We start from the raw sequence: 13132 nt of genomic DNA, 5'->3' as shown, positions 1-13132 counted from the left end.
TTTTTTTATATACCTTTGTGGAAAGGATTGTATGCTACGGTGCCTGAAATAGCAGGGAAGTAGATTTAAAAGACTGAGGATGTTCCTCTCAGAACAACATTCCTAAATGGTGAAACACACCACTGGTCCCACATTAGTGGCTTAGATGACAACTGAATTGGGGGGAATAGTCAATTCAATGGCAGGGCTGTCATTCAAGAGGATCTGCACAGTTTGGAGGAATGGATTAACAGAGGTCTTAGGAAATTCAGCAAGGACAATGCAAAGTCCTGCACTTGTGAATGAGTTACCCATTGCAAGGATACTGGCTGGGGAACGGCTGTGCTGAGAAGGACCTGAGAGTCATGGTAGACAGCAAGCTGAACTTGAGCTAGCAGTGGGCTCTGGCATTGAAGAAAGCCAACAGCATTCATCCTGGGCTGTATTAACAGGAGCGTAGCCAGTAGATGAGGCAAGCAATTATCCCCTTTTACTTGGTATTCGTTAGACCACACCTGGAGTACTGCATCCATTTTTGTCCGCCTCCTTCCCCTCCACCCCCCCATAAGCCAAAGGTAAAAATACAGGTATCATTCTTCTGCATTATTCATACTTAGCTACAAATGTAGAACTATTTCCTCAGACACTTCTCTGTAGATCTTAGTGCTAGTATATGTAAATGCTTCTGTAATAATAATCTTTATGACACTTCTAGGAGATGAAGATGGATTTATTGTCATGTTTTGCAGCTCAGAAACTGAACTGCAAAACATTTAAGTCAAAAGTATCCACAGAATTGGAATTCCTGATTTGTGAAGTTAAAGACCTGTTTTCTTCTGAGTATGTAAATGTATAACAGCACAGCATATTATTGCAGCTGTAAATGCTTACTGTTTAAGTAAATTAGCAGAATATCAGGCAATGAGATATTAAGGAACATGCATGTTATAACCAGTTATGAAGTTTGTTTGCTGTGACTTAGCAGCACATGAGAACTCCTTTGCATAAGACTTGCAGCATTTAACTGATTTATCCTTGAAACAATTCTTTCTCTTTCTGCATTATCTGACATATTCACAAATTCTTTAACAACTGAGACTGGAGTCCTATAGAAAGTAGTCTTAACTTGCATAATCCTGATTCATCTCTCCTGCCTTTCCATTCTGTATTCTAATTGGGCTAGGGTTCCTATGAGAATGCAGTATTCAAATACATAATTATAGATTGTATCATATCATATGAGCATACTGGAACTAAAGTACAGTTCTGTTTATCACTATAACTCTGTCATGTTCTAACTTTTAAAAGGTTGACTTTGAAAATCCAGTATTTTCATTTTAATTCTTTCATGTATGAAAATTTCCTTTTGAGGAAAATGATCCTATTTACAAGCAGGAACTCCATCATGCAATATTTTAACAGGATTAATCTAGAGGATTAGATTCTTTAGATCCACCACATAATTCTGTCCAATTTGAGCCAATATTTAAATCTCAGGAGTGGAAGACAGTTGGAGCAAATGGAAGAACAGAAGGTGGAGATGCTGCACAGAGTTCTGACCACCTGAAAGCAGAGTTTTCTGATGGGATACCTATGAGAACAGTGTATCATGCTTAAGTGGTATAACAATGCAGGAATATTTTGTTTAATATTGACTTTCTATTTCGAATATAAAAATTAAGTTCTGTAAAGAAGATGCTTAGTACTTGTTGAGTACTGTGTCCAATCTCTAATCTGTCATTCTATGTAGTGTGTGTGTGTGTGTGTACACATATCTATATATGTGTGTATATATATATTCTTGCTAGAGAAGTTGGAGAAGGCTGGTAGTCAGCTGGCATGAAGGGAGTAAAAAGCAGCAAGAAATACAAAGTTGGAGAGTAACAACGATTAGAATATTTGATACTAAAATCATATTAACACTAAGCAAGTAAAAGATCATGAGGTTGATCAGAGTACACTTAAAAACACATAATGATCAAAATCTCTTGCATTAAAATCTTAAAATTCAGTACATATAATTAACAAGCGTATGCCATCTAGTGGACATCAGAAAAGTTTCCATCCTAATGGGGATTTCCCATGTATTCACTATTTTCATTTTGCAAAATACATGCTGTGCTGTCTGTTAATTGAAGTCTCTGGTAGTAATATTTATAGTAATTGCAAGAATGTCTTGCCTCTTTTGCTTGCTTATTTCTTTTCGTCTGGTGTTGACTTGTATGGATTGGATATTTTGACCATTTCACTTCATTAAAATGTCACAAATTCTTGTAATAACGGTCTGTAACCCTTTTAATTATCTGAAGTAGTTAGTGAGGTTAGGATCTGCAGGTGAAATGTCCAGATGCCAAACCAGTACATAAATACCTCTTAAGTCTTGTTTTATGGATTTAAGATGTTTTATGATGGCCCTCTGCCCGAAAGTAAACTTACGCTTAATATATCTCTATCTTCATGAGAAATGAAACTGCACAGAAATAGCTCTCTGCAGTTAATCTCTTTCTTTTGCAGAACTTTTGTTAGGAAAGCCTGTTACTGTATGCATTTCTATTAATAACACTACATCAGAAAACATTAATTTGCATTTAAGCTATTAATAGTGTAAACCTGCATCACAGGTTTTTCATAATGCCATGTGTAATGATTTCTAATCTAATTCTTACATCTAGTAGTTACCATATAAAGGTCAGTATTTTAAGCTGGCAGTTAAGAATGATAGGGTTTTTTTAAGTTGCAACTAATGAAAACAATAGTCTTTAATGTTCTTGAACATCTTGAAATTCAATGTTTTTGATAAGAATACTCCTTTTAATTATATTCACACAAAAATTTCCTAAGAAACACGGTTATTGTTCTTAGCAGCTTTCAAATAACAGCTCAACTGAGGGAGGTCTTAGGGATTATACCATTTAAAAAAGTTTTCTATATAAAAAGCATTTTTACGTATACTACAGTCCATTAATTACATTACAATCCATGACAATCCACTACTACCCATTGTGTAAGATGTTGTCATGCTGCTATTCAGTACCTCAAATTAACCTAGCCAATAGTATAGTATACTATACTAGTAATACTGTGCTAGCTACACAATTAAACCTGTTGTGATACCCTACTCCAGTGATTTCTAATTTAACTTGCACTTTTTAAAGAACTTCACTCTATAAATTAACCTCCTCATAAATCTAGAATCACAAAAGGGGGGAAGAAGAAATCTAAGACTTTTTGCCTCAAAAGCTACCTGTGAGAACAGATTGTGATATGAAAAATATAGTGAGATACATAGAATTGACCATGAATTACAGTGTAACAATAAAAGAAATATAATGTTTAAGCCTAAATATTGACAATTCTCTGTTTCCTAGGTGGCAGAGGAATGAAGCTGAAGCATGCACACACAACCATGCCTAGGATACTAGGAAATATTAATAAAAGAAACTAATTCTGTCTTAGAGCCATTATAATACAGAACCAATGACAGCCATTCTGGCTCGACCCTTTTTGTAAATGAAATAACAGCAACATGATTTTGGCAAGTTTCAGAACTATTGCTATAGGTGAGACCTAAATCTGAACAGTCCAGAAAGAAAAACTTGTTAAGCAGAACGCTGTGCTTTGTGGTGTGTTTAGTTTTCCAGTGATATACTGAATTAATTATTGATGACCTCTGGAGTTCCTCATGTCCAAAATTTTGCTGACAGCAGAGCTTACTTCAAAGTTAGTTGAGGTTATTCAGCACCTTTTCTTGACCAGTTTTGAGTATCTCTGGACAACCTATTCTGCTGACCACCGTTTACTGTGAAGATTTTTCTCCTTATATCTAATGAGAATCTCTCCTTTAAAGTATGACTGTTACCCATTGCCCTTTGGCAGTAACCCTTCAAGAAGAATCTGGCTCTGTCTTCTCTTTAACCCCCCCATTAGGTAACTGAGAACAGCAATCACCTCTCCCACTTTACCTTCTGTAGGCTGAGCAACTTCCCTTCTCTCAGCATCCCCTTGTCCATCATGTGCTCTAGCCCCCTCATCGTCAGAGCAGCCCCGTGCTGGACTCTCTCCAGTTTGTCCATGTCTCTCTGTTGGTGGGGGGGGGGATGCAGAACTGGAGAGAGTAGTCCAGACATGGCCTCACAAGTGCCAAATACAGAAGAGTAATCATTTTCCTTGAACAGGTGCTGTGCTTTTTCTGGTGCAGCCAAATATGCAGGTACCCTTAATTCCTGCAAGGGTGCACCGCTGACTCCTGTTCAGCTTGTTGTCTACCAGGACCCCAAGTCTTTTTCTGCAAAGCTGCTGTCTAGCCAGTCAGTATCCAGGCTGTGCTGTTGCAGGGGATTGTTCCAGCCCAGGTGCATAACTTCATATTTGTCTGTATGGAACTTTATGAAATTCAACGTGTGTGTGTGTGTGCACGCGCACCCAGGCTACTCTTCTTCAGACTTGGGCAGACAAGTCTCTTTCCAGTTTTTATTGTGCAGCACTTCCGTTACAACATAATTTTAATGTTGCTCTTCCCTTGCATGCTTTTATATAGCATTATGAGTATCACATTTCCCTCTCTTTTTGTTCTTTTTTTATAACAGGCCAGGTAATTCAGTACAAAGAACTCTAGAAGCAGATTAAAGCGAGATACACTATCAAAAAAAATATATTTCTGAATGTTACTATTTGAGAAGTGCTGTTACAGACCATGATGTTTCTCTCCCTATTTTGAACAGATTAGGACATAGCAAGTTATAGTTTATAGATTTACAGGACAGAAATAAAGCAGAAAAGTCTATATAGTCTTTTTTTGCCCAAGCAGGATCAGATGCACCTAGGTGAATTGGTGAGAGATGTCTCTTTAATTTGTTTTTAAAGAATTGGATGCTCATTAATCTTCTTTATCAGCCTAGGTTTGGTACTTATTTTTCAGCTAGGAGAGGGTAAATTCCTTGCTTTCACAGTTTTCATCTTATGATTTGAGATACTAGGATACATTCCTTTTAGTTTCATTCTAGTTTCTGATAGCCAAAATCCCTTATACTGACAGAATATAATATTTGTTAAAATATATATATACTACTTACATTTCCATAGCAAAAGATTGCCTCCACTGGCCACTGCCTATGAAGTTAAAAAATTGATTTGCTGAAAGCATCTTTCAGATGATTCTATATTTAGTGCTTGAATCAGTTGCTCAAAGTGGTGTCTTAAGAAAAAGTGCCTAATGTTCTGTAAGTGAAAAAGATGCAAAAAGACAGTAAAATTTATTTGAAAAACAGTAAAATAAAAGCCAGTGCGCTGATAATGAACAAGGCAGGTGACAACTTCCAAAGTTGTGTAGGCTATCAAAAGTTAGTAGGATGGTCCTTTGTCACGTTATTAAAGAGGGAAGACAGGTATCATCAGAGGACTGAATTTTTGTGCATGCAATACCTGGCTTTGATCTGAAAAGCCGTAAAAGAAACTGTAGATGTGGATGGTATGAATGAACAGAAACCCGATAATCATGAAAATGCTGTTTTTGAAGAGGAAGAAAAATGTGACAAGCTTTAGTTATTTGTTGAGCATGAACATAAATTGGAAGGGCTGACTGTTGTGGCCTGTTTATATGTTAACAATGACACAGTTTAAAAAAATCATAGGGCTGCTGGAAGAGGTGTAGTGTAAATGGTATTGATAACTGTACAATAAGGTTTTTTTCCTTGCATGTTTAGTATTGTCATCAAAGTCTGGAAACTCAACCAAAAAAATCAATGATATAAAAAAAAAGAATTCTCTACTGTCACATATCCATTTGCAGAGTTATCATCTTCTGTCTTGCAGGGTGATTTCACTGATGATGAAATCTTTAGCTTTCTCACCTGAGTCTTTTAATAAGGACTACCAGAGGTTTTTGTTTCCCAGCCTAAAAGCCCACTTAATCATGAAGCAGTTGAAACAAAGGAAGTGAATTTTTAAAGAAAGAATATCCTACATTAATAGGGACATGTACTTTGAAACAGTAATCTTTTCTTAGAAAAGTTGTACTTTAATGGATATGTAATAACCAGCTCTCTGGTGACCTGGGATGAGTTCTTTAGCAGAATAAAATGCATGAATGAAAAACATTCAAGGAGCATGATAAGAGGATGATATAAAAAGGATGATCTTGAACCCTAAACCAAAGTTTGCAGAGAGCATGAAGACATGATCAATTCAAAATTCAGTGCAAATTCAATATCAGGCAATTCAAAATTCAGTGCAAAAATTTCAGTCACACAGGAGGTTTTGCTGTAAAAGACAAGAAATTGAGTGCATGGCTGATAGAAGTACAAAAATTAGTACAGCATTTTCAGTGTAATTCTGTTGGGTTTAGTGAAGTTTAACTGCATTAACTGGTGTTGTCTCATGTTGATTGCAGAAAAAATACTGCAAAGACTAGAAGATTAAGATGAAAAGTGCCGGAGATACGGTTGATTTTAGCTTAAGATGATAAAGCAATTGCTTGAGTTAGGAGCGAATACTTAGTTAGGTCTACTTTTATTATCTACTTCCAGGCAAAGCAAACCAGCCTGTTATTTTCCCTAGAATTTTTCCATATTGTTTCTGTTAAGTTCAAATAGAACAAAGATTATGATTAAGGATTTTTAAAATGTATCAAATTTAGGAAACGTATTCATTTATTTAAATTTATTCTAGATGTCTTAGCATCTTATGATTAAGTAAAGAGAATTGGATAGTGTTGTGTTTCTAATGTCATCTCCAGTTGCATGAATTTACCAGCTGTTTTGTCATCTTTGTATTCCTTCTCTTCGTCCTTTATTAATGTAAAATAAAATTTTAGCTAAATGCATATGTCTTATGCATTAATACAAAGTTACTGTGAAGATAGGGAACAGCTATAACCCAGTAAATTGCCAGTCCTCTATTCCCTTGTCTGAGTAGGGCACAAACCCACAGCCATTTAAATACAAGAGAAAAGGCCATGGGATCAAACTCTAACTCCCTTAGAATAGTTGACCTTTGGAATGCAAGTAATATGTACTTAAATACACTCAATAACATTTACAAATTCACCCAAGTAATTTTTAGATATATAGTATCAGTAGTTATTGAAAGGTTTTACATTTCTAAGTGATTCAAGGGTTTTTGAAATTTTTAACTAGTACCAGTTAGCTCACAAATGTAGATGTAATCAGACTGGTAGAAATGTGTCTATAAGTCTATTCAGCAAGAGATTCAGGCTGAATTTTCAAAATAGCTATGGAACCTATAACATGCTGAAGAATCACAGAGCAGGTGAATCCTATTTATCTGTATAGACAAACTGTTTGAAAGAAAAGGCTTTTTTTTCTTCTTTGTGCTTATTTTACAGTGCCTTCAAAGCATGCCACCCCAAAATTAAGAGCTTCTACTTTGCAACAGACTGTCTTGAAGAAATGAATAGGTAAGTTATATATTCTTCATCATAATACTCTAATAATTGAAAAAAATGTTCCATCTGACCTAGAAATATGCTTTTGAAGCATAGTGTATTGCTGATTTGATAATGTTCTCAGTATAATTCACTTAGTCCACCACTGATTTTAAGTACTTACAGTATTACATTTTGTGGCTCATTTTACATTTGTTGGGGTTTTCTGTCATGCCACATGGCACAACTTTGTAAATGTATGTTAGTAATGTTGGTTGTGTTGGCCTCATTTAAATTCATTAGAATTTTTGTTTTTTAATGGGCATAAAGTTTATCACACTTCTGAGCTTTCGTAGATCAAGGCTAGAACTGTCCTTATTAATGTTGCAGGCTAAATGTTTCTATTATATAAAAACAATGCATATATACCAAAGCTCATGCTTAGGGTATGCCCATGTGATGGGATAAGATAGTTAATTAGCTCTGGTGATGATCCACAGTAACTTGACATTACCTAAAACCAGAGAGAAGCAATTTGATTACTTTTTAAGAGGAATGGAATTGAACTAATGAAATGCACTTTTCATGCCAGAATAAAAAGACAAAAATTGATTTGGTTTGATCGTATTGTTTCATTTAACACAAAATGTTTATTTGTTTCGTTTTTAGGTGTGTTGTATGTTTTAAGGAAAATATTGCTCCACTTTAAAATGGCATGTTCTTTTAAACCAGAAAGAAATTTTAAAATATTTAAAGTTAGATCTAGTAAGAATGCCTGATTCTGAAGGTGCCTCAACTTAAATAGGCGTTTTCCTTTTTTAATTCAAAATCTCCATGTCCCCAAATTCTGCTTCTGTGTATTCCAGAACTATACTAGTCTGGCAACTGGGCACCTATCTCCTGCCTGATTTCCAGTGGAGATACAGGAAAAGTGTTCTTTGCGCAAGCTCCATGAAGAGCTTTACCTAGTAAACACGCTCAGAGAATACTCGTTGATAGATCAGACCCATTGCAGATTACAGAAATGGCAAAGCTGAGAGAAGTGCTCACCTCTTTGCAGGTAGCACTACCAAATTCATATATGAAATCCTGATAAATGGATGACTTGCTAAAAATACATGAGGGGGAGACCTGCAGTTCAGTTCCCCTCAGTGTGTTTGGTTGAAATAGTGTTTCCACCCATCCAGAACTTCCAGAAGAATGTCCTAAAAACAAAGATATAGATTGGTAGAGCGAGAGCCTCCCACCCCTTTCATGTTGAAACTCTAGTCAGTACATGCAAAGATAACTCAAGTCTCACTAGTTCCCAAAAGACTGGCCTCTATGGAAGAAGTGGCTGTACCACAGGAAATGTTAGTGCCTGGGTTTATCTTTGATAATTCTGCAACTGAGGCCACTTCCCCCAAAAAAATTTTGATGGGTATTGGGATATCCCAATTAATTCAGAATTGTATCTGGATCTGGATTAGATGAGTGTGTTGAACCCTTCAACACAAGAAATATGAATCAAGTCCCCCATTCTTCTTATTACAAATGGATCTGTATCAAGTTTCCCTTTTAATGACTATGGGGTCATTATATGATGAATCTGTAGTCTCTGTGGATTTTAAGAGTAAGATCTGCTTATTCTAAAAGGTTCTCATAAGGGCAGCCAGCCAGCATGTATATAGCACAAAACATAGCTTGTTCTCGTTTTAAATCTTCTCCCTTGCTCTGCCTCAGTTCCCTGCTGCACATCCTGCTTCTGCTGTATTCCTTGGTACTACATCTTCCTGACTCCTTTCCCCAATCCAACTCTGAGGTCATACTTTGTAAACAGGATTTTTTCTAAATTCTATGTCTTTAAACAACCTGTGAGGTGTTAACAGATTTCTAAACCGCAGCATTTTGTACCTTATTAAATATTTAAACTTTTATAAAATGTCAAGATTTTTTCTATTCTCTTTATTCTCATTATGCTTCCAGCTGTTGCTATTCAACCAGATTTTGCTTTGCACTTGTTTTTTTTGCTGTACTTACTATTGATAGTATTTAATAGTAGGTGATACTATCCCAGAGCTGTATTATTCAACTGTCACTTTATCACTCAGTTGATCAGTTAAATAACACTGTTAAGGAAAATGACCTCATGCTATTTCAGAAGAGATTTTACATTATAACCTGATATTTCAGATTTGGTTCTTTGAAGGTAAGCAGAACATGTCATCTTCCTCATGGAAAAGTAATAATTCTCTAGCTCATCTCATGTTTTCAGCATAATCAGAGTTTTCTGTTAAAACTAAAAACAGTGAAATCATTTGCAACGTTGGTGTTTGACCTTCAGAGATAATCTTCGTTTTCATGGGGCAATCAGACTGCACCATCTTAGAGGTGTTGGATCCACTGCATCACTTTTCCAGTGAGAGACAAAGGCTAGCAAAGTTCAATTGGTGGCACTGCCATTGGTTGTTAAATGTGCTTGGATGGGCTGGGGGCATTCAGAACATGACCGACAAGGCCATGAACAACCTGATCCAACATTAAAGTTAGCTCTCCTGTGGGCAGGGTGTATGGGAACAGATGACCTCCTGAGATCTCTTCGAACCTAAATTACTCTGTGCTTCTATCCTGTGATTCAGTGATTAAGGTAGAAGTAGGTAAAGGTGGGTAGGTACCTTTGATCCTCAAAGGCAGAGCCAAATAGTCTGCCTCCTCTCTGTTACTTCAGAGATTTGTTTATTCCCAGCTGAGGTTAAAAGCAGGAGAGTGCACACATGCAACAAAGTTGATGTACTTTGAAGTCTTAAATCTTTCACTGCGCAGATTGCTGAAACTTGGAATTATAGCCTGTTAGTTCCTTCTGTTTGCAGACTTAGAAAAGCAGAACTACTTCAGGATATAGCTGGATTTTTATCTTCTGAACAATAATGTCTAGAAATTGCTTCTAAATGTAAAGTTTACATTTCATGGTTTACACAGCCCTTCAAGAAACACTGTATTGATGTATAAGACTCGGTGTATTGAGCCAGCTCAGGCCAGTTCATCATTTACTTAAACAAGATGTTCAGTACTCAGGAGTATCTTACTATGGCTGGCTATGTCATTTTTAGGATATAAATTTGCTGAAAATTAATTTTTCTAGTGTTAGTAATGTTCCGTTGTTCAGTTGTGTAATCTGGCTGAGTTTTGCTTGATCCAAAACTGAAGTGAGGATCATGTGTTACTTTTTAAAAAACAGAATTTCTCCTCAATTTTAGCTGTTTTGATAGCTATGATTCATTGAAGTGCCATTGATCATATCTTTCTATTTTACCATAAAATGTTCTGACTCAAGAAAAATCAGGTGGCCCTGACATACATTTGATAAACTGCCCTTGCAATATTCAATGACTTTCCTATACTGGGGAGACAGCCAACAAAGCTGTCTTTATGACAGCCTCCATGAAGAGTAACAGTTGGAAAGGTGCCAGGTTCTATCCTGATATCATACTGACATGTTAGTTTGGAATTTGGTCAAGCCTTTTTTCTAACATTTGGGTCTGCTTCACATTAGAGAAGACAAATAAGGGTGAAGTTCCCCTTGAAGTATTTTTTTTGTAGCGTTTTTCCTTCAGAAATGCTCTGTTCTTGTGGAGTAATCATAGTTCCAGTGCCCAACGCAATTGACAGATTACTATGCTAGCTCTGTAATATTCCTGGGCATTCCTTCCAGTCTGTCTGTGCTTCCTGGAATTCCTTCACCCAGATACGTGATCTGACATTTGAAATAAGTAAGCAAGATTCATAGATGAAAATTGTAAATACTAATTTGCCAAATCTCTTTCTTCCCAACAAAGTGCTAACCATGTGTTCTGAGGATATAGGGTAAATACTCTGCATTTTACTTTGCACTTCTGCTGTTCACCACAACATTTAATTGAATTTTCCATGGCAATAGCAGTGTAAGTCTTTTACACTGACAAGTGAAGTAGTTCTAATCTGAAGAACAACATAGCATTTCTTTATTCATTATGCAGAGAGCACATATATTTTCTTCAGCTGCATTTACCAACAGCTTTTCTTTTGACAGCTGTTGTTACTCACTTTCTTACTTCAGATTCACTAAATTCCTTTTTATACTCCAGAATGTTTTAATCTGCCTTTAATACTGTGTTACTTTGAAGGAATTATATACCAGTTAGTAGTAATGGATTTGTTTGAAGCAGATAGAGTTATTCTGTTGCAGCTGAATTTTGCCTGCTGTGTTGCATGTTACAGACAGACTTTGATTTGCAAAATTAATGCTCAGCTGCTCTGTCGGGTCTACATGAGCACAGTAGTATTCATAGGTATGAATTAATAATGAAATTGATGAACTCATTTTTTTCTTGTCATGGTCATGTGGTACTCCTTGATAAAGTGCTTCAGCACAGATTATCATACCGTGCACATCCTGTCTGTGGGTTTAATACTTTTAAGGAAATTAGCACTGAATTTAATACTTAGTTATTTTACGCTCTCTACTTTATTTCCATGTGAATGAAGTAGGCAGTGCAGTGGATTGACAGTCTAGTCAAATGTTAAATAAATGTTAAATAATGTTAAATAAAAACTATTGCTGCTTTTTTAGTCTGAATAGTTTGATAACGTTTTGAATAACTGGGTTAATTTTGCAATATAAATAACTCCCACAAAATTTTTGTATTCATTCAAAAATACAAATGTCTCTTACTCACTGAAACATAGAGTGATAGATTGATATCATAGTGGTCACTTCAGGTTTTTTTTCAAGACCTGAACGTTCTGTACTACAATATTTCTCTTAATGAGAAACTGTTTCAAAATTGGAGGATTCTGAATTAAATCTCTACTGATGATAAGCAAAATTCAGGGTGCCTATCCTCTGTATTTTTATGTATGGAATACAGCCAGGCAAGTTACTCAAGGCTTTCACTAAGCCGTCCTGTTTATTTTTGCTAGAATTAAGTATCAGATATTCAGCACATTTTTTATTACTGAAGTTCAGTCAGCTGTCTTTTTATTTTGGGCATATTAGCCTCCTTCTTGACAGATCTTTGTCGGTTCAGGCAGTGGGCCCATGTTAATGGATCTTCTACAGTTTTAATTTACTTCAGTTTTCAATCACAAGTAAGATAACACCTAAGAAAAGATCTTTGCAACTAAAAATTTCAGACACATGCCCTTATTAGAATTCCTGGAGAAGTGAGCAGAAGAGTAATCATTTCAGATCTGTCTGTCCTAATTTTAGTTGCTCTTTAAGAAATAGAGCAGAAAAAGTTTTTGAAGAGCTCTTACTCTCCTGTCCCTTATCCAGTGAAATGCAAAGAGAAAATTCTGGGGAATATGAAAGATGCTTTTCAGAAAGGAATCTCTGAAATGGAACTTACCTGTTGCAAGTTAACAGGAACTGCAGTTTTTCCCCCTTCTTTCTTTATGCTCATATAAAGAGAAGTTGTTTCAAATGTAGGAAAAATACTGCCCGTATCTAAGACCACTTCAGGCCTGCCCTTCAGAGCTGAATTTATTGTTCATGCACAAAAGCTTGTGAGTTGCAGAACCTCTGAAACATTTTCTGATCAGAATTAGTCGCAGGCCCCAGAGGTGGGATGAATCCATGGAGTATGTGGGAGTGAATAGTGCAATAGTATAGCTGTTCCACGGTGCTCAGTCTGGCGAAAATACTGCACCAGGAAGTACTAGTACAGAGCTGGAAGTCTTTAAAGTTGCAGCGTTTTGGCTAGCTACCTAATTCCTCTCTTCTTCAATTTATTTTCCTCCCTTCAGTTAGCCTTC

General features: G+C 36.2%; 1 protein-coding gene across 1 annotated transcript in view; it reads left to right on the top strand.

The window, feature by feature from the left end:
* Positions 1 to 13132, top strand: part of LOC106487552 (connector enhancer of kinase suppressor of ras 2-like) — a 243618-nt gene that overhangs the window by 222248 nt on the left and 8238 nt on the right. Inside the window, 1 exon segment of the mRNA XM_067303896.1 lies at positions 7322 to 7393. Within this exon segment, the coding sequence (XP_067159997.1) occupies positions 7322 to 7393 (72 nt within the window).

The sequence above is a fragment of the Apteryx mantelli genome, chromosome 13 (assembly GCF_036417845.1).
Source record: "Apteryx mantelli isolate bAptMan1 chromosome 13, bAptMan1.hap1, whole genome shotgun sequence".
Lineage (NCBI taxonomy): Eukaryota > Metazoa > Chordata > Aves > Apterygiformes > Apterygidae > Apteryx > Apteryx mantelli.
This window is presented reverse-complemented; position numbering and strand designations above follow the sequence as displayed.